This window comes from Globicephala melas, chromosome 9, assembly GCF_963455315.2.
Source record: "Globicephala melas chromosome 9, mGloMel1.2, whole genome shotgun sequence".
NCBI classification, from domain to species: Eukaryota; Metazoa; Chordata; class Mammalia; order Artiodactyla; family Delphinidae; genus Globicephala; species Globicephala melas.
Genome location: NC_083322.1, coordinates 73,325,441 through 73,348,792, shown reverse-complemented (window position 1 = coordinate 73,348,792; position 23,352 = coordinate 73,325,441). Strand labels below are relative to the sequence as shown.

Genomic DNA, 23,352 nt, shown 5'->3' with positions numbered 1-23,352 from the left:
CCTTGAGAAAGCTATTTATCTTCTCTGAACTTTTTTTTTAAAAAAGGGTTTTTTTTTTTAAAAAAAAAATACATGAAGTATCTACTAATAGCACCTATATCATAGTGTTGCTAGAGAATTAAACTCGTAGATTCTTGTAAAGGGCTTAGAAGAATTCTGGCAAATAAGAGGCACTATACAGTCCTTGTTAAATAAGTATTAAAAATAAGTTAGACAGCAAACAACTGGGGGTGGTGGCAGGTGGTGCGGAGTTTAGCTCTTCAGAGAACCCGGGTATGAAAGTTGACTCATTGCCCATTTTTGATTCCTAACATGTTGGGGCAGATTTACTACAAAGTCCACTTGGAGAATCTAGGAAATCAGGTCGACGGAACCTTTGGACATAAGCCAAGAATAGTAACTAAGGAACAAGAGAAACGACATTATTTCCTTGGGAGCTTGGCAAACTCTGGCCATTGACACAGCCTAGGAGCCGGGGATAATAGGTTTATAGTCTTACAGGTAACCAGGGCTCCTTGCAAGCCAACTACAATAGTGAATGACAACATTTGAGGTTTCTACACTAACACAGCTTTGCAGTAAAAGTTTGGATCATTCTCAAAATGAGATGAGGATCCCTCAAAAGGGGTTTGGGAGAAGCGGTGGTCACAGTGGTTAATCCTGCAGTAGGGATCCAAGCCATTAGGACGCAGTGCACTCACTTAACAAAACAGCAAAACTGAGTCTGCACAACAGAGAAACAAATAGAATGAAGCCAGAAGAGATGCTCAAATACAGCAAGGAACAGACCTGTTATCTCCTATCAACAGCTGCAACTATTTTGTAAGGCAAGAGTTTGGAACTAACTTTTACTGAGTCTCTGTTAAATGCCACACATAGCATTTCATTGAGGTTCTCTCTTTTGATCTTTACAAAAGCCCATAAACAGGGCACTGACAAGCGTGGAAAGTGAGGCTCGGAAAAGTGATTTAACTACTCTAAAATGGTTCAACTTGATCTTTTTTATTCTCAGCTGTGCCACACGGCTTCTGGAATCTTAGTTCCCTAAGAATTGAATCCAAGACCTCAGCAGTGAAAGTGTGGAGTCTTAACCACTGGACCACCAGGGAAGTCCCCTGGTTCAATTAGATTTGAATCCTGGTTGGTCTGAGCCCAAAGCCCTTTCCATACACCATTCCACTTCTTTGGAAGCAGAGAGGAAGACACACAGGCACACCTCAATCTCATATGTATTCCAGAAACGGTAAACTACAAGTCAGGAAACCTGTTCTTTAATTTGGATTTCCCCCTAAATGCTCAAGCAAAGTGAGCAAATGATATCTTTCAAGTTTCCATTAACTCACCTGAAAAAGTATCAGGATTAGAATGGCACACAGTTCCCCAACCAGTTTCTGCTACAACACTGCTGTCTTTAACGTTTAGAAAAGCAAGGTTCTGGCCTGGGGCAGCAGAAGCTCCAAACAGGTTGCCCTGTCTATGAACAGATTTTCAGGGCTCCCAGTCCCCTCCAATTTTACCCCACTATGCAATGAAAAATTTTAAATTTCTATGTGAGTCATGAGGTGAAAACCACTGAGAAGCATTAGACTAGATCAGGGATTTAGGTCAATCACAGTTGTCCACCCTTCTCTGAGCTAGTGATCCAGGCCTGTCCAAGATATCCTATCTCCCTGGCCACATGATTGTTCCAGGAGTGAAAATAAAACCCACTGGTCCAGAAAAAAAAACAGTCAGCCTCTTTCCAGGGAAGTTCCTCTACTAGAAGGATATCCATCTGGTGCTACCAAAAGCCACCTTGGTTAACACGTGATGAGAGCCTGAGAATCAAGTCAAACACCAACGAGCAAAACAGAGCTTTGAAATTATCATCTGTGTCCCCTGGAGCAAGCTAATCTTCAAGTCTTTGCACTGTTAGACTTTCCACTTCACATGAACTTAGACACTTCTCTTTTTCTGCTTGTTTGCCAGTTACAGCTGGAAACGATCCAATTCTCATAGGAAGCGCTCTTACTTAGCAACTCAAAGGCTAAGCCATATGCACAGATTCTGATTCTCTGGCATCTGTTTTACAAAAACTCCTTAGGTGTTCAGACACACACCCTGATATAGACCCTGCTATGGACTAAAGTGTGACACCCGCTCCAAAAAAGTGCCTGTGTTGAAGCCCTAACCACCAATGTGACTACCTGGAGAGAGAATCTTTAGGAGGTAATTAAGGTTAATGAGGTCATGAGGGCGGGACCCTGATCTGACAGGACTGTGGTTTTTTAAAAAGAGGAAGAGGGAGATCTTTTTCTCAGTGTGAGGGCACAGAGAAAAGGCAGCTATCTGCAAGCCAGAAAGAATTCTCTAGTCAGAACACGACCATGCTGGCACCTGGATCTGGTCTCCCAGGCTCCAAAAATGTGAGAAAGCAATTCCTGAAAATAAAGCCACACAGCCTGTGGTATTTTGTTATGGCAACTCAAGCAGACTAAGACACACACACCCTCAACAAAGAATCACTGGATGATATGCCCTGCAAGTATCTTTTAGCTCTCAAATTATGAAATATTCTCTGATATTATGGACACAAGAGTAATTAAAGTTCCCACAGGATGAGGAAGCAGTCCAATTTTTTTTAAACATTTTGCAAGTTAAGTGAAGAGTAGAGAAACAATTATAAACAAGATTTTTAAAGATCAACCATGAATCAGAATTCTTTTAATATAATTCTACTACTATTTTTGGAGGATCATTTTTTTTCTGCCAGATTCTCTTAACTTACTTCCCTTTCCAAAAGTCTTCCCCCAGCCAGTGTTCCTGTGGAAACCAAAGGGAAAGCTACAAAGAAAGTACTACGTGTGTGTGCCTTTTATTAGAAGCTGCCTTAAATCTCTTTTGAAGAAAGGTAGGATGTTAAACAAACAGAATCCAGTAACAACCTGTCCCTTGACTGTATCTGACTTATTTCCAGAGCTCCTTTGCCTTTTAGGATACAAAGTCATCTGGCCTTTGTTACCATAAAAGTCTTATGAAAAAAGAAAAGGGAAAAAGGTGTTCTGTAGACTGGATTTATTCATTCCTCCTTGATCTCATAAAACCTACCAAACGGCAATAATTCTCATTGTTCCTATGTTTTTCATGCTACATACCTGGTCAATGAAGAGATTACAAAACTCTTGCAGTAGAACTATAATCCGAACAGGGGTATTATAAAACGTGGAATGACTCCAGATCAGACAGATGGTATGAAATAACGGGGCAATTAATACACCGGTCTGTGGGAATTCCGTCTCCTGAACACATTGAAGGTGTCTCCTCAGGGGTCTCAGGTAAAGTTCCACGTCTTGGGCTTCGAGAAGAGCTGAAAGGAAACCACCGTTAATGTGAGGCAGCCTCTTTTATCTGAAGTCACTTCACAAGGTCAAGAGAACAATGCAAAACAACATGGCTGTACTTAAATGCTGCCTCTTTCTTTTTATATCACTTACCCTACCATTGACACAGGACAGGTTAGGAAGGCTTTCGACACTGTCCAGCTGTAACAACCCTTCAAAGAGAGCCCAGGCGTAGTTACTCACAAGTAAATCGCGACTGAAGACTCACCAGAAAGTTAACTCCTCCCACGCACTTGGTACCAGCACAACTGAATCATTTATTATCTCATTCTAATGTCCTATAAGAGTAACTCATACCACGAAAAATTTTCCATTATATTATTATCCACAGTGTAACTATTGAAATTGTCAAGCATGGGTGATGAAAATATTTTGAACTAGATAAAAGCAATAGTTACAGGATATTGTGAATACACTAAATGCCACCAATCTGTACACTTTAAAAACTTTTTTTTAATGTTAGGTGAATTTTACCTCAATTTAAAAAATTGTTATGCATGGTAGGAATAAGGAATACTTTTTTAAAAAGGTATATATGAAGACAACATTGAAATAGTTATTATTAATTACTGGTTAATCTAATCCAAATTTTCTCTTGATTAAAACTGGTCCTTTTAATGTACCCTAAATGGATCTCCATCAGACTTCATTGTACTCCTGAGGCTACAAATACCTTTGATTAACTGAAAATGGTCTTTATTTATGAAGGTAGGGAATGAAGGAAAGTAAATTCCTTAATTTCTGGTGTTATCCCAAAAGACTCCTGTCAGAAATCAAAAAAACAAAGCAAACTGCCAGACTCTTTTTTTTTTTTTTTTTGGCTGTCAGAGTCAGGTATGCACCCACCCATGTTGCTCTTCTTGACATGTAACCAATTAATCTCTCCACCTAACAATAAAGACCTGGGAAGAAAGAGAGGGTCCAGGAACTATTTTTTCCTCAGATGCACTCATGTTTTGAAATTAGTGTGTTTTCATCAGTGTTAATTTCAAAATCCAATAATTGCATGTAAAGGTAAAGTGCCCTTAAAATGTGATAAGCACTTCTAGTGATTTTACAAAGCCTCGAGCAGGTCTTTGGGAGAGCCTTCTACCTCTAACTGAGAATGGCTCTGGGCCACTTGTTCTACTGAAAGTGTTTTCTCCTGAATCTCCAGTCCATATGCTCAAAAGGCTTTGAGGACGCCTGGGATTCATTCCTGGAGAAGTTTTATTCACAGAAAATGTGAATCTTACTAGCAGAAAAAAATGCAAGCAGCTTCTGTTTATTGAGGGTACACTTACTATGTGCCTAGTACTCTGGGCACTGTATATTAGGTCTTCAATTCATTGGTCCTCAGCCAGGGGAGGATTTCCCCCAAGGGTCATTTGGCAATGTCTCGAGACACTTTTTGTCCTTACAACAGGCATGGGGGTAGTGGATAGAGGCCAAGGATGCTGCTAAATACCCCACAATGAACAGGGTGGTTCCCCACAACAAAGAATTATCCTGCCCAAAACGTCAGTGGTGACAAGGTTGAGAAACAGTGCTCTAATTCTTGCAACAATTATACAAGGAAGGTGTTAGTATGCCAAGTTGGCCAACAGAAACCAGGGACGCAGCAAATTTAAGATGTACTGAATGGATCTGGGATAGAAATACAGATCTAATGCCCTCTTGTCTTAAGGCCTCTTTTCAAACAGAGTTCATGGAGAAAAGCCTAAAGAGATAGCAAAACATTTTCAAAGTAGATTTTAAGTATTTCCTAACCTTCCACATGTTACATAGGAAAAAATTTAAAAATAATTTTCTCATGTTAGAAACAAAGACAAGCTATTGGGCCATGTTATCTTACAATTTTATCGTTTAAAACTTCAGTATCACGGATCATATCTGTATTTGCTTACACATGTCTAAAGGAACAGAAACAGAAATAAAAAAATTACGGAGGGGTGTTACGCCTGGGTGAGGTTGAAACTGGGTACTGAGAAGATAAGGAGACTTTTCACTTACACAATTTCCTTTTTAAATTAAAAATACCTGTTTATAATTTCTGGGTTTTAACAATGTACATGTATTACCTGTTCAAAATTCAACAAACAAACCCTCCTCTCTGTGTTTAATCTTCACCAAAACTTCAATGATAACTTTGCGTTCTTATGAGTTAAATAAATGATGGATGTTAAGCAAATTCAGAGATTCTACTGGGGAGTCACTGGACTAACTGCAGCCCAACTGTTGATTAGAAAACCTCCATGCTGGGCATTCAATGACCCGCTGCTAAACACCAAAGGCCTTTCCCCTCCACACACATACACTCTCACTGAAAGTTCAATCTAGAGCCTCTTTGGTAGGTACTTACTATATACCTGAAAAATGGTTTAATATAGCCGGAGAATAAACTGCAGATAATTAAGATGGACTTATCATTAGAAGAGTCAAGTGCAGTCATTTCATGAGCACGCTAAGGGTAGAAGGGTAGAGGAGACTGAGCAGACAGGCAGGAGTCAGATCAGGAGGGACCACTGATGCCAGGCCGAGGAACATGAGTCTTACCATTTTCCACAGCCATGAGGATACCCTTCAAAGTTGGAAAATAGCTGCTTTGCTTATTTTTCAGGACCTTAACCATCTTGAGGACAATGGGAGCCTGAAGCTAAATAGAAAAAAAAAAAAAAAAAAATATATATATATATATAAGCTAGATTAATGACTAAATAAATGCATTCTGCAATAAAATATTTAAATTGTATTCCATTCATGCACAGTACACACAGTATTTAATACTCAAAGACATACCTGGTTTCAAGTTAAAAATAATTTTTTTCCTTAAGACTGTATGTTATTTTACATGTATAGCTCTTAATTTGTATTTTCAAAAAGCCTGTTAATATACATTTTATTATACATGTAAAATATTAACTTTTCCATATAAAATCTGTTTCAGAAAATCTCTAACAGATAGGTGAACATGTGAATGAATGTCTTAGTTTTTAGAACATTAAACTGAATAACTTCTAATGGCAAACACCAGCAGAGGAACCAGTTAGTTCTCCCAAAGTTGCATCTCTCCACTAAGCAAAATCTACTCCTTTCCCAAATTAATTACATCAACCGGATTAATTAAATCTTACAATCTTCAACATTTCCCTTGGGAACTACTCTTTCTTTGCCACAAAGTGTTTCCAATTACTGTCAAAATAGTCTCAAAAAGGCAAAATTACTTTTAATCCCCATTAATTTTAAGAATGCATACCATACAGAACTTTGGAATAAGAAAACAGACAATTAAGTTGTTCAAAGACAGTGTATTAAACCTTTAACATTACTGGAAATCATGGCTTTGGAGACCAAACTCTACAACTGACTTTGCTAATTCAACTGGCAAGCAATTTCTAGGGCTCTCAACTTACTTGATCATAAATGCATGCTAGGTTCTCTCTCCTCATCATCCAGAAATCCAGTTCAGTTTGAGGATTTGAGTGAAGACCATTCAGCAAAGGCCGCACTAAATCTTTCTCTACAATTTCCTGGATTTGATGCGACCATTTAATAACTACTGATTCAATTGCATGGAGTACTGTCCTTTCATTTGGCTCTAGTCTACAAACATTGAAATGATTAAAAATACAAAAATGAATCATTTCATCCAAATAAGGATAGGACTTGAATTTTAATAGGTATTTTATGAATCCATAAAAGCTAGTTTTCTAAATATAAATACTTCAAAATCAGATCTATTATTTTTATAGCCTCAATTTGAGTTGTGACATTGTTATTCTGTCATGGGCATGTCTCTAACATTTAAAAAATTGTTAAAGAATCATAATGCCCTCAAAAACGTTTTACTAGAAGAGTACTGTTGACATTATGGCAATTGGTACTGCTTGCTTTTTGTACAGTCTGCTTTTAGAAAGCATATTTTGAAAGGAAATAATATATATGGTGTTTCTGTACATTATTTTTTAAAGTATGCTGTAGTTATAATAATTCTGATATTTTGCTAACAGTTTGCTGGGGGTATGATACTAAATGGGTGTGTTGGCTCTCCATGTTGATATCCTGTGTAAACCATATCATTACGTACTTGGTCTCTGAATATTTCTCATCCAGGTCAACATTTCCTGCAATAGTGGGAATTGGTAGAAGAGTTCTTCTCAACATTTTGCCCCTAAAAATATGCATTTTATTTTTCATGACTTCTATGTGACGTTCCATGTCTTGTGAAATAAAACAGGACCAGGATTTATGGTTGTTCTTATTAGAAATAATTGGCACTAAAATCTAGAGAAAGAGAAACATTTTAAAAAGCAGTGAAATTAATTTATACACAATGTGCTCCTTCAAAGATTTTCTTGTCACACAAGATCAGCAACAAAACCACCCAATTTCAATTTCATAAATATCCTCCTGTGATATCTGATCTACAAAGACATGACAAAGTCAGTGACCCATTTAGATTTAATTAGATAAATTCTTTCGAAGTGGAAATACTATACTACTTGTTCATTCATTTACCCATTTATCAAACATTTATGGAGGCTCCCAATAACTTAAACTCTGCATGAAATAAGCAAAATCATGTCAAGTAAGTAAACTGCTTTCTTAATGCAAACTGCGCACACTGGCAGGTACAGTAATGTAAAAAATCTTCTTGAATCACATGGAGGCAAGAGTAAATTAATCTTCTCCAGCCCTGGGTGACATCCCAGTGGATTAAATTTTGATAGAAAGATGTTCATTCAATCATATGAACCTTTTTTGAACTCCTTCCACCATTAAGTTGGAAATACCAATGAAATTATATGTGTGAAAACACTCCAAAATTATTTTGTGTTCCCAAAGCCCAGCATATCTTACGTAATTAGTAAGAGTTTGTTGAGTTAACGAAGTTGGTCTCTTCTTGCTTCCTCACTCATTTTCAATATGTACTAATTAAACATTTTCCTGACACAATCTGTCCAGACCATCAGCATTACCTATAAAATTTCCATTAGCTAAAATGCTTAGAAAATAGGTATTCCACCTTTTTAAAGCTGATTTTGAGAACACAACCTTCTAGTTAACTAAAAACAAACTGAAATTTTATTTTATTTTCCAATGGGGATAAAACAAATCTTTCCAAATTGTATTATTATTACAATTTCCTGCTTTGTACCCACTACTTGTTGAGCTAGGAGATTAGTAAGGAACAGTGTGTCTTCCATGGAAACAGCCTAAATGTCCATCAACAGATGAATGGATAAAGAAGATGTGGTAGGGGAGGAGCTTCAAGATGGTCGAAGAGTAAGACACGGAAATCACCTTCCTCCCCACAAATACATCAGAAATACATCAACACGTGGAACAAGTCCTACAGAACACCTACTGAACGCTGGCAGAAGACCTCAGACCTCCCAAAAGGCAAGAAACTGCCCACGTAACTGGGTAGGGCAAAAGAAAAAAGAAAAAACAGAGACAAAAAATAGGGACGGGACCTGCACCAGTGGGAGGGAGCTGTGAAGGAGGAATGGTTTCCACACACTAGGAAGCCCCTTCGCGGGCGGAGACTGCAGGTGGCGGAGGGGGGAAGCTTCAGGGCCACAGAGGAGAGCACAGCAACAGGGGTGCGGAGGGCAAAGCGGAGAGATTCCCGCACAGAGGATCGGTGCCGACCAGCACTCACCAGCCTGAGAGGCTTGTCTGCTCACCCGCCGGGGCAGCCGGGGGCTGGGAGCTGAGGCTCGGGCTTTGGTCAGATCCCAGAGAGAGGACTGGGGTTGGGGGCGTGAACACAGCCTGTAGGGGGTTAGTGCGCCACAGCTAGCCGGGAGGGAGTCCGGGAAAATGTGTGGAGCTGCCGAAGAGGCAGGAGACTTGTTCTTGCCTCTTTGTTTCCTGGTGTGCGAGGGGAGCAGATTCAGAGCGCCGCTTAAAGGAGCTCCAGAGACGGGCGTGAGCCACGGCTATAAGTGTGGACCCCAGAGACGGACATGAGACGCTAAGGCTGCCGCTGCAGCCACCAAGAAGCCAGTGTGTGAGCACAGGTAACTCTCCACACCTCCCCTCCCGGGAGCCTGTGTAGCCCGCCACTGCCAGGGTCCCGGGATCCAGGGACAACTTCCCTGGGAGAACGCACGGCGCGCCTCAGGCTGGTGCAACGTAATGCCAGCCTCTGCTGCCACAAGCTCACCCCGCACTCCGTGCCCCTCCCTCCCCCCGGCCTGAGTGAGCCAGAGCCCCCGAATCAGCTGATCCTTTAACCCTGTCCTGTCTGAGCGAAGAACAGATGCCCTCCGGCGACCTACACGCAGAGGCGGGTCCAAATCCAAAGCTGAACCCCGGGAGCTGTGCGAACAAAGCAAAGAAAGGGAAATCTCTCCCAGCAGCCTCAGGAGCAGCGGATTAAATTTCCACAATCAACGTGATGTACCCTGCATCTGTGGAATACCTGAGTAGACAACGAATCGTCCCAAATTGAGGAGGTGGACTTTGGGAGCAATAATACATATTTTATTCCCTTTTTCTCTTTTTCTGAGTGTGTATGCGTATGCTTCCGTGTGTCATTTTGTCTGTATAGCTTTGCTTTTACCATTTCTCCTAGGGTTCTCTCTGTCCTTTTTTTATTACTTAAAAAATTATTTTTCTTAATAATTATTTTTTATTTTACTAACTTTATTTTATCTTCTTTCTTTTTTTTCCTCGCTTTTATTCTGAACCGTGTGGATGACAGGCTGTTGGTGCTCCAGCCAGGTACCAGGGCTGTGCCTCTGAGGTGGGAGAGCCAACTTCAGGACACTGGTCCACAAGAGACCTTCCAGCCCTATGTAATATCAAATGGTGAAAATCTCCCAGAGATCTCCATCTAGAGGCCAAGACCCAGCTCCACTCAACGACCAGCAAGCTACAGTGCTGGACATCCTATGCCAAACAACTAGCAAGACAGGAACACAACCCCACCCATTAGCAGAGAGGCTGCCTAAAATCATAAGTCCACAGACACCCCAAAACACACCATCAGTCGTGGACCTGCCCACCAGAAAGAAAAGATCCAGCCTCATCCACCAGAACACAGGCACTAGTCCCCTCCACCAGGAACCCTACACAACCCATTGAATCAAATTTAGCCACTGGGGACAGACACCAAAAACAACGGGAATTACGAAACTGCAGTCTGCGAAAGGAGACCCCAAACACAGTAAGTTAAGCGAAATGAGAAGACAGAGAAACAGAGAAGGAGCAAGGCAAAAACCCACCAGACAAAACAAATGAAGAGGAAATAGGCAGTCTACCTGAAAAAGAATTCAGAGTAGTGATAGTAAAGATGATCCAAAATCTTGGAAATAGAATGGAGAAAATACAAGAAACATTTAACAAGGACCTAGAAGAACTAAAGAGCAAACAAACAATGATGAACAATACAATAAATGAAATTTAAAAATCTCTAGAAGTGATCAATAGCAGAATAACTGAGGCAGAAGAACGGATAAGTGACCTGGAAGATAAAATAGTGGAAATAACTACTGCAAAGCAGAATAAAGAAAAAAGAATGAAAAAAACTGAGGACAGTCTCAGAGACCTCTAGGACAACATTAAATGCACCAACATTCGAATTATAGAGGTTCCAGAAGAAGAAGAGAAAAAGAAAGGGACTGAGAAAGTATTTGAAGAGAATATAGTTGAAAACTTCCCTAATATGGGAAAGGAAATAGTCAATCAAGTCCAGGAAGTACAGAGAGTCTGATACAGGATAAATCCAAGGAGAAACACACCAAGACACATATTAATCAAACTATCAAAAATTAAATACACTGAAAAAATATTAAAAGCAGCAAGGGAAACACAAGAAATAACATACAAGGGAATACCCATAACGTTAACAGCTCATCTTTCAGCAGAAGCTCTGCAAGCCAGAAGGGAGTGGCAGGACATATTTAAAGTGAGGAAAGGGAAAAACCTACATCCAGGATTACTCTATCCAGCAAGGATCTCATTCAGATTTGATGGAGAAATTAAAACCTTTACAGACAAGTAAAAGCTAAGAGAATTCAGCACCAGCAAACCAGCTCTACAACAATTGCTAAAGGAACTTCTCTAGGCAGGAAACACAAGAGAAGGAAAAGACCACCAATAACAAACCCAAAAGAATTAAGAAAATGAGAATAGGAACATACATATCGAAAATTACCTTAAATGTAAATGGCTTAAATGCTCCCATCAAAAGACATAGATTGGCTCAATGGATACAAAAACAAGACCTGTATATATGCTGTCTACAAGAGACCCACTTCAGACCTTGGGACACATACAGACTGAAAGTGAGGGGATGGAAAAAATAGTCCATGCAGATGGAAATCAAAAGAAAGCTGGAGTGGCAATTCTCATATCAGACAAAATAGACTTTATTTTTTAATTTTTTTAATTTTAATTTTTTTTAACATCATGTAGAGTATAATTGCTTTACAATGATGTGTTAGTTTCTGCTTTATAACAAAATAGACTTAAGACAAAGACTATTACAAGAGACAAAGAAGGAGACTACATAATGATCAAGGGATCAATCCAAGAAGAAGATATAACAACTCTAAATATTTATGCACCCAACATAGGAGCACCTCAATACATAAGGCAAATACTAACAGCTATAAAAGGGGAAATCGACAGGTACACAATCATAGTAGGGGACTTTAAAGTTTAAAATCGAAATCATATCAAGTATCTTTTTGGACCACAACGCTATGAGAATAGATATCAATTACAGGAAAAAACCTGAAAAAAATACAGACACGTGGAGGCTAAATAACACACTACTTAATAACCAAGAGATCACTGAAGAAATCAAAGAGGAAAACAAAAAATACTTAGAAACAAATGACAATGAAAACACGGCGACCCAAAACCTATGTGATGCAGCAAAAGCAGTTCTAAGAGGGAAGCTTATAGCAATACAATCCTACCTTAAAAAACAAGAAGCATCTCAAATAAACAACCTAACCTTACACCTAAAGCAATTAGAGAAAGAAGAACAAAAAACCCTCAAAGTTAGCAGAAGGAAAGAAATCATAAAGATCAGGTCAGAAATAAATGAAAAAGAAATGAAGGAAACGATAGCAAAGATCAATAAAACTAAAAGCTGGTTCTTTGAGGAGATAAACAAAATTGATAAACCATTAGCCAGACTCATCAAGAAAAAAAGGGAGAAGACTCAAATCAATAGAATTAGAAATGAAAAAGGAGAAGTAACAACTGACACTGCAGAAATACAACAGATCATGAGAGGTTACTACAAGCAACTCTATGTCAATAAAATGGACAACCTGAAAGAAATGGACAAATTCTTAGAAATGCACAACCTTCTGAGACTGAATCAGGAAGAAATAGAAAATATGAACAGACCAATCACAAGCACTGAAATTGAAACTGCGATTGAAAATCTTCCAACAAACAAAAGCCAAGGACCAGATGGCTTCACAGGCGAATTCTATCAAACATTTAGAGAAGAGCTAACAACTATCTTTCGCAAACTCTTCCAAATATAGCAGAGGGAGGAACACTCCCAAACTCATTCTGCGAGGCCAACATCACCCTGATACAAAGACCAGACAAAGATGTCACAAAAAAAGAAAACCACAGGCCAATAACATTGATGAACATAGATGCAAAAATCCTCAACAAAATACGAGTAAACAGAATCCAACAGCACATTATAAGGATCATACACCATGATCAAGTGGGGTTTATCCCAGGAATGCAAGGATTCTTCAATATATGCAAATCAATCAATGTGATAAACCATATCAACAAATTGAAGGAGAAAAACCATATGATCATCTCAATAGATGCAGAGAAAGCTTTCGACAAAATTCCACACCCATTTAGGATAAAAACCCTCCAGAAAGTAGGCATAGAGGGAACTTTCCTCAATATAATAAAGGCCATATATGAAAAACCCACAGCCAACATCGTCCTCAATGGTGAAAAAGTGAAACCATTTCCACTCAGATCAGGAACAAGACAAGGTTGCCCACTCTCACCACTCTTATTCAACATAGTTTTGGAAGTTTTAAGCCACAGCAATCAGAGAAGAAAAAGATATAAAAGGAATCCAAATCAGAAAAGAAAAAGTAAAGCTGTCACTGTTTGCAGATGACATGATACTATACACAGAGAATCCTAAAGATGCTACCAGAAAACTACTAGAGCTAATCAGTGAATTTGGTACAGTAGCAATATACAAATTTAACGCACAGAAATCTCTTGCATTCCTATACACTAATGATGAAAAATCTGAAAGTGAAATTAAGAAAACACTCCCATTTACCACTGCAACAAAAGTAATACAATAACTAGGAATAAACCCACCTAAAGAGACAAAAGGCCTGTATGCAGAAAATTATAAGACACTGATGAAAGAAATTAAAGATGATACAAACAGATGGAGAGAGATACCATGTTCTTGGATTGGAAGAATCAACATTGTGAAAATGACTCTACTACCCAAAGCAATCTACAGATTCAATGCAATCCCTGTCAAACTACCACTGGCATTTTTCACAGAAGTAGAACAAAAAAATTCACAATTTGTTTGGAAACACAAGACCACGAATAGCCAAAGCAATCTTGAGAACGAAAAATGGAGCTGGAGGAATCAGGCTCCCTGACTTCAGACTACACTACAAAGCTACAGTAATCAAGACAGTATGGTAGTGGCACAAAAAACAGAAACAGATCAATGGAACAGGATAGAAAGCCCAGTGATAAACCCACACACATATGGTCACCTTATCTTCGGTAAAGGAGGCAAGAATATACAGTGGAGAAAAGACAGCCTCTTCAATAAGTGGTGCTGGGAAAACTGGACAGGTACATGTAAAAGTATGAGATTAGAACACTCCCTAACACCATATACAAAAATAAACTCAAAATGGATTAAAGACCTAAATGTAAGGCCAGAAACTATCAAACTCTTAGAGGAAAACATAGGCAGAACACTATGACATAAATCACCACAAGATCCTTTTTGACCCACCTCCTAGAGAAATGGAAATAAAAATAAACAAATGGGACCTAATGAAACTTCAAAGCTTTTGCACGGCAAAGGAAACCATAAACAAGACAAAAAGACAACCCTGAGAATGGGAGAAAATATTTGCAAATGAAGCAACTGACAAAAGATTAATCTCCAAAATTTACAAACAGCTCATGCAGCTCAATATCAAAAAAACAAACAACCCAATCCAAAAACGGGCAGAAGACCTAAATAGACATTTCTCCAAAGAAGATATACAGATTGCCAACAAACACATGAAAGAATGCTCAACATCATTAATCATTGGAGAAATGCAAATCAAAACTTCAATGAGATATCATCTCACACCAGTCAGAACCCGTCATCAAAAAATCTACAAACATTAAATGCTGGAGAGGGTGTGGAGAGAAGGGAACCCTCTTGCACTGTTGGTGGGAATGTAAATTGATACAGCCACTATGGAGGACTGTATGGAGGTTCCTTAAAAAACTAAAAATAGAACTACCATATGACCCAGTAATCCCACTACTGGGCATATACCCTGAGAATACCATAATTCAAAAAGACTCATGTACCAAAATGTTCATTGCAGCTCTATTTACAATAGCCAGGACATGGAAGCAACCTAAGTGTCCACTGACAGATGAATGGATAAAGAAGATGTGGCACATATATACAATGGAATATTACTCAGCCATAAAAAGAAATGAAATTGAGTTATTTGTAATGAGGTGGATGGACCTAGAGTCTGTCATACAGAGTGAAGTCAGAGAGAGAAAAAAAAAATACTGTATGCTAACACATATATATGGAATCTAAAAAACTAAATGGTCATGAAGAACCTAGGGGCAAGATGGGAATAAAGACACAGACCTACTAGAGAATGCACTTGAGGATACGGGGAGGGGGAAGGGTAAGCTGGGACAAAGTGAGAGAGTGGCATGGACATATATATACTACCAAACATAAAATAGATAGCTAGTGGGAAGCAGCCTCATAGCACAGTGAGATCAGCTAGGTGCTTTGTGACCACCTAGAGGGGTGGGATAGGGAGGGTGGGAGGGAGGGAGACACAAGAGGGAAGAGATATGGGGACATATGTATATGTACAACGGATTCACTTTGTTATAAAGCAGAAACTAACATACCATTGTAAAGCAATTATACTCCAATAAAGATGTTAAAAAAAAGATGTGGTATATATATATCATGGAATACTACTCAGCTATAAAAAAAGAATGAAATGATGCCATTTGCAGCAACATGGATGGACGTAGAGATTATCATACTAAGAGAAGTAAATCAGAAAGACATACTATATGGTATCACTTATATGTGGAATCCAAAATGTAACACAAATGAACTTATCTATGAAACAGAAACAGACTCACAGACATTGAGAACAGACTTGTGGTTGCCAAAGGGGAGGAGTGTAGGGGAGGAATGGACTGGGAGTTTGGGGTTAGCAGATGCAAACTATTATATATTGGATGGATAAACAACAAGGTCCTACTGTATAGCACAGGGAACTATATTCAACATTCTGTGATAAACCATAATGGAAACGAATATGAAAAAAATATATATATATAACTGAATCACATTGCTGTACAGTAGAAATTAACACAACATTGTAAATCAACTATACTTGAATAAAAATAAATTTTAAAAAAGAAAAGAACTAGCGTGTCTTCTATGAGCTCCATGGGTTAGGTACCTCAATATCAGAACTGCCATGAAAGGCACGTTTTTGTGTCATGTGGAAACACAGGAGAAACACCCATCTCTGGCCAGGAGGGTTATTAGGGAAGACTTGCCAGGAAACTTGCTACTTGGTTTAAATCTTTAAGATGAACGACGCAGGGCAGGCTGAAAACTGAACACTGATGCAAAATCACTGAGGGCTGCAGGCGTAGGGTTCTGAGAAAGTTCCAGTCTGGTCTGCCTGAAACTAGAGCCAGCACCCCTAAGAGGCGGGGCTGTGAGAAATGCTGGGAAGGTTCATAAAGAGCTTTGGAAACCAGACTGAACAGTTTAGTCTTACTGGGCTGAACATGCACTGATCCACTGAAAAACTGCTTTCTAGATTAAATTTCCAATAGCAACAGCTTTTTCTAAAAGTCAGGGTTGAGGATAATTCTGGTTCTTCAACATTTCTAATTTACTGGATACTGTTTCAAACCTTCACTCTATTTACTGTTCTGTGACGAGGCCAACTTCTTTTAAAATTAAATATTTGTGTCACAAGCTGTAGATAAAATTGTTAGGAAATTCTGAGCCCCATGCTTTGTGGAGCAATTAGGTGAGCAACAAGAGTAACTCCATGAACATCATTTAGAACAAATTGACCTGGGATGTGCTCTTTAATGACAATAAATCTTGTTATCAACAAGCTGTATTACAAAGTAATTCAATTAACCTGGGGTTTTGTCTTCAGCTGTAAATTTTTTGGTCTAGGTTTTATGACTTACAAGAAAAATCCGTGAACTTTCTCTAAACCAAAATAATTTGGACATGTTTACTAGGGGATATACCAGTACAGATAAAAGAGCCATGGTGCCTTTGCTAGAGTTCTCTTTACTCACCTTTCTTTTATCTCTTTTTAAATCTCTTTACTCACCTTTCTTTTATCTCTTTTTAAAACACTCTTTAAAAAGTGTTTCTTTTTACAGTGCTTCTTAAATCAGTAGAGACTACTACGAGACAAACACTTTCAAAGTACAGGAGCCTGGTCCTCTGCCAGACTTCTTAAACGGAAATGTCTAGGAATGGGCCCCAGACACTAACTACAAAAACCAAATCATAACTTTCATTCTGGCTTCATAAGCATTTACAATTATTGTTTCTTTCAAGATTTGGGTCAACATAATACTTAAGGAAATAACTACATGACATTTTTAATACTTTTGCTAATTATATAATAGAGTTAGAAATAATAATGTATAGGGACACATAATAATGTTGAGCAGCAGATCGGGAGTAAAATTTCGGAGAAGCTGGATTTGAGATGTCTATTACACAGCAAGTGCCATGTCCGTAAGGGCAGTGGAAGTCTAAGCTTGGAGTTCAGGAGAGAGATCAAGGCTGGAGAGAGAAGTTTGGGAGGTCTCAGCTTCTCAGCATAAATTACTGTTAATCACTGTATATCTGAGTCAAACTTCAAAGACTATACAACACTGAATACAAGTGAGAGCATATTAGGTCATTAAACGAGAAAAAATAGTCAAATGACCTTCCCCATATTCCTTTCAAACACTTGGTCCATCCCTTCTTTATTCTACCCCAGTTAAGAACCATAGCACTGGAAAACTACCTCAATCCTTTTCATTCCAATCACTACCTCAATAACACAGTCCCTCCTCGCTCCTTGATTGAGTCACCAATTCACCAATCCTTGCATTAAATGTTTTTCTTCTTCATATACAAAGTACCCAGAAAGACAGAAGTGTTTAGCTTGGAATGCAAGTCATAAATGACCATTTGATTTCAAAACTTTCCACTGAAGCCTGTCCTGATAAAAACCTTCACAGAACATGCCTTACTGCTACCATCTTCCAGTAAACACACGGATATGAGTTTGACAACCGGCTTTGGTGGCAACCATTGGATGAAAAAGTTACATAGGTGTTAATTTTCTAATCAGCCTCTCCAGCTTTGTTTCTCACCACCCTCCAGCTCTTCTTCCCCAATCTAAACGTATTAATGCAGTCCATTTTTAAAAATGCAATCTGGGGCTTCCCTGGTGGCGCAGTGGTTGAGAGTCTGCCTGCCGACGCAGGGGACACAGGTTCGTGCTCCGGTCCGGAAAGATCCCACATGCCGCGGAGCGGCTGGGCCCGTGAGCCATGGCCGCTGAGCCTGCGCGTCCGGAGCCTGTGCTCCGCAACGAGAGAGGCCACAACAGCGAGAGGCCCGCGTACGGCAAAAAAATAAAAAATAGGGCTTCCCTGGTGGCGCAGTGGTTGAGAGTCCACCTGCCGATGCAGGGGACACGGGTTCGTGCCCCGGTCCAGGAAGATCCCACATGCCGCGGAGCTGCTAGGCCCGTGAGCCATGGCCGCTGAGCCTGCGCGTCCGAAGCCTGTGCTCCGCAACGGGAGAGGCCACAACAGTGAGAGGCCCGCGTACCGCAAAAAAAAAATAATAATAAATAAATAAATAAAAAATAAAAAAATAAAAATGCAATCTGCATTTCCTCACCTCTGTGCCTTTGCACTGCTTCTCCCTTCTTCCCTCACCTACGTCTAGCTATTGCTCCTGTCCTTCAACACTATGGGGACCAAGTAACTTACCATACAACTGAGGATGCTTTAGAGAATAAAAACAAGCAATAAAAATGAGCAGATGTTAACTGATCTGTAACAGGAGGAAAGTGGAACCGCCCCCAAGCAAACCAAGACCTACAATCATCCTATCTGAGACTCCCCACCTTCCCTGCCAACCCTGCAGGTGCCACAGCATCCTGCTAAAACCACTACATCCACCACATCATATCACCGTTGGCTCACACGGCATGCTTTCCGATGGCAGGATCGTCCTAATTGCCAGGTGTGTTCAGTCACTGGCACCAAGCAGATATTCATTAAGTTCTGATTAAATGAACAAACGACAACTATGGGCTTAGTTAGCACACAATTTCCCACAAAGTGTCCTTTTCATATAAAGGTCCAAAAAATTCAAATGGAGATAGCAGAGATTGTACACCAAATGCTTTTTCTCTAACGAAATATCTTGCAGCTTCAGTGTTTTGTCTCTTATAAGAACAGGCTATCCTTAGCCCTTATTTAACCTTCATTTGTTTAACAAGTACTTACTTAGATCGTACTATGTGTCAGGCAGAGTCTTGCGTGTTTGGGACTCATCAGTGAGCAACGAAGATTAAGAGCTGGGACTACTGTAAGGCAAGTAAGGCACTCACTTTGGAGCATAAGAGGGCATCAAAAATAAAACCCAACAAACCTCAATAATTGAGATGAATAATATTTTTAAAGTAAAAGCTAATCCAAAAATGATGAATAAAGTATCAACATTTTTGAGTAAAGACAGGATGAGTATTACTGACCTTTTGCCTCAGCCTCTAACATGACTTGGCATGGCACTATTAGTGATCCTACTTTTACTTCAAGTGCTGATTTTTTTCTGCATTAGTTTTTATTTTTTAAAATACTGCGTTTGGGAATTCCCCGGTGGGTCCAGTAGCTAGGACTCTGTGTTTTCACTGCAGAGGGCCCAGATTTAATACCTGATTGGGGAACTAAGATTCTGTAAGCTGCGTGGCACAGCCAAAGTAGTAATAATAATACTGCCTTAAATTATTACTCCTCTTGATTACTGGGTTGTTTTTGTTTCTCTCCACCTCTCTGGAAGTTTTGTTCTTGAAGTGGGTATCTCACTTGCCTGACCCTAAGTCCCTGACCTTCAAAGATCCCTGCTTACCTGGAGGGTGGCTTCACGGAAAATAGATATTTGAGCAAAAAAGACTTGCAAGACATGAAGGGGTTGGCTGAGTGGATTCTGGGGAAGATGAAGAAATGGCAAGAGCAAAGGCCCTGGGGCACCTGTGTGCCTGAGACAATTAAGGAAATGCAAGGAAGCCATGAGTTAGCAACTGAGATGAGTTGAGAGGTCATGGGGAGGTCACAGAGAATTCGAACCCATGTTTTCATCCTTTAACAATCCTAAGAATCACCTGTGCTTCTTGGTCCTGATTTAGCGGCTCTGGGGCGGGGCCTGAGATTCTACAGTTTTAACAAGCTTCCAGCTAATGCTGATACTGTTGATCCACAGCGAGAAACAATGCAAAGTCTAGACTGCTATAAGCTCTTGGGCCCTTACTCTGAGTAAAAGGAGAACCAGTGCAGGGTCTGAGCAGAAAGTGACATGTTTTCTCGTGTTTCAACAAGGATCACTCTAGCTGCTGTGTTGGGAATAGGTTCTAGATGGGAGTCATATAGGAGCAGAAAAACCAATTAAGAGGCTGATGTATTAACACAGGTGAGAGATAATGGTGAGCTGGACCAGGGTAGTAGCAATGGAGGGGAGAGGGGAACTGATTCTGGGTATGTTTGAAGGCAGAACTTGCAAGATTTCCTGACAAAATGGATATAAAGTGTGAGACAAAGCCAAGAGTCAGGGCTGACTAGGAGGTTTTTCTGGTTTGGGCATCTGGAAGGATGGAGTTCACATCCATTATTCTGGGAATAATTCCAAACAGCACAGGGTGGGGAACATCAGCTCAACTTGGAATGTTAAGTATGAAATGTCTATTGCACACGAAGTGGAATGTCAGGAAGGCATATGGAGCTTTTTGGAATTTGGAAGAGAGATCTTGCCTGGAGAGGAAAGTTTGGGAGTCCTTCAAACATCGTAAGCCACAGTTAATTAGCCAATTATGTGAGCCACTGTGGATACTAAGCAAAGACAAGCCTTGAACATTTTTTTTATCTAAAAATCTATAGTCTTGCCTTAGGGCCCCTTCATTCTGAATTTAAGCCTTGTCCATAAAGAAACCCAAGTGACATCTTGAGCGTGATGTCCTCACTTTTTTCCTCCCAATGCTCATATCCTCAAGCATAATTAAATAAATGAGAATCTTCCAAACCTGTTAAACCCGTGAGGTTCTGAATGTTCTGTGCCTTCTATAGATGTGCTCAGGGACAGCTTACTCTCTTTCACTTAAACTTTTCAGAGGGCTGTGAAGACCCTGGTATTGAGGTAAATTCCGATGAATTGGGAAAGGTTTTGTATCTTCTGTCACCGTACACAGACAGAGTGACAATTCCAATGAAGAGTGCTGCCTTGCCCTTCCAAGGCCAGCTGATGGCAGCCTGGATTCACAGGACCAAAGGTCATTCACATACCATGTGAAATCCTGTCATCAGATTCAGTTCAATAAAAATCTCTTGAACACCTGCTACATACCGAAAACTGTCTCAAGTGCTGAAGATAGAAAACTCTCTTCCTAGTTAACTCCATGAAATCAACTAAAACCATGTAAATTCAACAGAAGAGGAGTGAAACCAAGGTAGAACTGAAGTTGGGGGACAGAAGCTTTAGTTAGCCCAGAGATCGCAAGAAAACACCTCCTTTCAAGAAGACAGCAGAAGAGACTCAGGAAGGAGAAGAGGTGTGAAAGATGGAGACTGACAAATCATTAGTAAAAAGTATGTTGGCAATTATTCCTATGTTAAATATTGGCGTTGGCAAGACTGCTTTGGCTACTGAAATCTGGTTTAGCGATACTAACCCAGTGTTTCCCAGAGTTTGGGGTGCATTAGAGTCACCTGGAGATCTTTAACAACTACTGCAGCCTGGCTCCCACCCACCCCCAGACATTCTAATTTAATTGGTAAGAGGTGTGACCTGGGCCAAGGCATGTTAGTTCCCCAGGTGGTCCAAATGTTCAGCAAAGTTTGAGAACCACTGCTCTGGTTCTTTCAAACCTAGTTATTTGGCACGTTGCTCCTCAAAGCTGGTTCATGAACAAACAGCATCAGCACCAGGTTAGAAATCTAGAATTTCAGCCCTACTCCAAACCTAATTTATCAGTTTGTCTTTAATAAAATCCCTAGGTGGTTCTAATGCACATTAGAGTGCCAGTAACACAGGTTTAGAGAGCATTTCTCTGACTTAAGGGGAGAGAAAGAGGAATTTTAAGGCAGTCATTCCTAATACATTATTTCCATTACCCTTTCCCATTATCTAACATGAGTGCACTTAGAAACTAACAGGAATCTGAAAAACTGATAATACCCCTTTCCAAAGGGTAAATTTGTCTCTACTCTGAACATGAAGTTTAATACCAATAGCTAAGTACAGGAGCCTATTCAATTCAAGCTGCTTTTTAATTTCCTTCCATTATTTAGAAAGAGAGGAAAAGGAGGATCCTGCAAATTAACCACCTGTTGAACATTAGCATCAATAACAGCTCATTTCAGGAACAGTCTAAATACTATCATTTTCCATCCACCTGGCTAATGAGATGACTGGCTTCTAAAAATTCTCTTTTTAATAGCCACAGTTGTCCTGAATAATTCTAAGTGTCATAAAGATAAATGAAAGATTAAAATATTAAGGATAGACCAGTACCTCGTCTAGGAAAGCAGTTACATGTCCAAGGGATGAGGCAGGTAACTCTCCAAATAAAACTGTTTGAGAGAAATCATTTACTCCAATGTTTTCAGTACTCTTCTTGGCAATATAAACAAGTTTATGTTTTGCATCTCTTGGAATCTGAAACAAGAGTAACATAATTATTTTAAGTCCACAATGTAGCTTCCATGTTAACAAGCAGGATTTGCTGTATCTAACTTGTAAGTAGATTGCTAGCATACGAAACAAAACCTGGCATCTTACCTACCTTTATAAATAAGATTGCTCCACTGCTCTTCTGCAAAGTTTATACAATTTTCTTTGTTCTTTTATAATGTTAATTTCACAGTATTATTGGTGTGGAATGTCCTTTCAAAAGCATGTCAATTAGGATCATCATATACCATAAAGTCTCATAATTAAACAAATACAGGAAGAAAGAATGTTTCCATCTTAGCAAAGGTTATTCTTTTGTGTAACATTTTCTTGTTCAGAAGTAGGCCAAACCGAGATAAAGACCAAGAGGTTAAATTGTATTTCTATACTCAAAGCAGTGTTTAATCAGATATTCTAACATTTCCATAACTATCAAGTCATTTCTTCAGATATCATGACTGTTTAAGTGATACTAAACTGTTCTTGTCCACTCCACTGACAAACTTTTAAAATTAGGACAGTAGCAAAACAAAAACAATTCAGAACTCACAAAACCCTAAGGCTAACTCCAGTTACTCTCTTTCTTTGGGTCCCTATTTCCCCGCCATTATTACGACCACATCTAGTGATGATGGCATCACTTTACAACACTGACAGTGAGGCATCTCAAAATTGTAAATCTTGCTCCAAAGTCTTCGCAAACTCTTTAAGTATAAATGCCGTGATCGTAGGTGATAC

General features: G+C 39.5%; 1 protein-coding gene across 1 annotated transcript in view; it reads right to left on the bottom strand.

Moving 5' to 3' along the window:
* Window positions 1-23,352, bottom strand: part of DNAH11 (dynein axonemal heavy chain 11) — a 315,096-nt gene that overhangs the window by 290,803 nt on the left and 941 nt on the right. Inside the window, 5 exon segments of the mRNA XM_060305020.1 lie at window positions 3,135-3,346; window positions 5,916-6,015; window positions 6,773-6,962; window positions 7,447-7,643; window positions 22,456-22,599. Of these exon segments, the coding sequence (XP_060161003.1) occupies window positions 3,135-3,346; window positions 5,916-6,015; window positions 6,773-6,962; window positions 7,447-7,643; window positions 22,456-22,599 (843 nt within the window).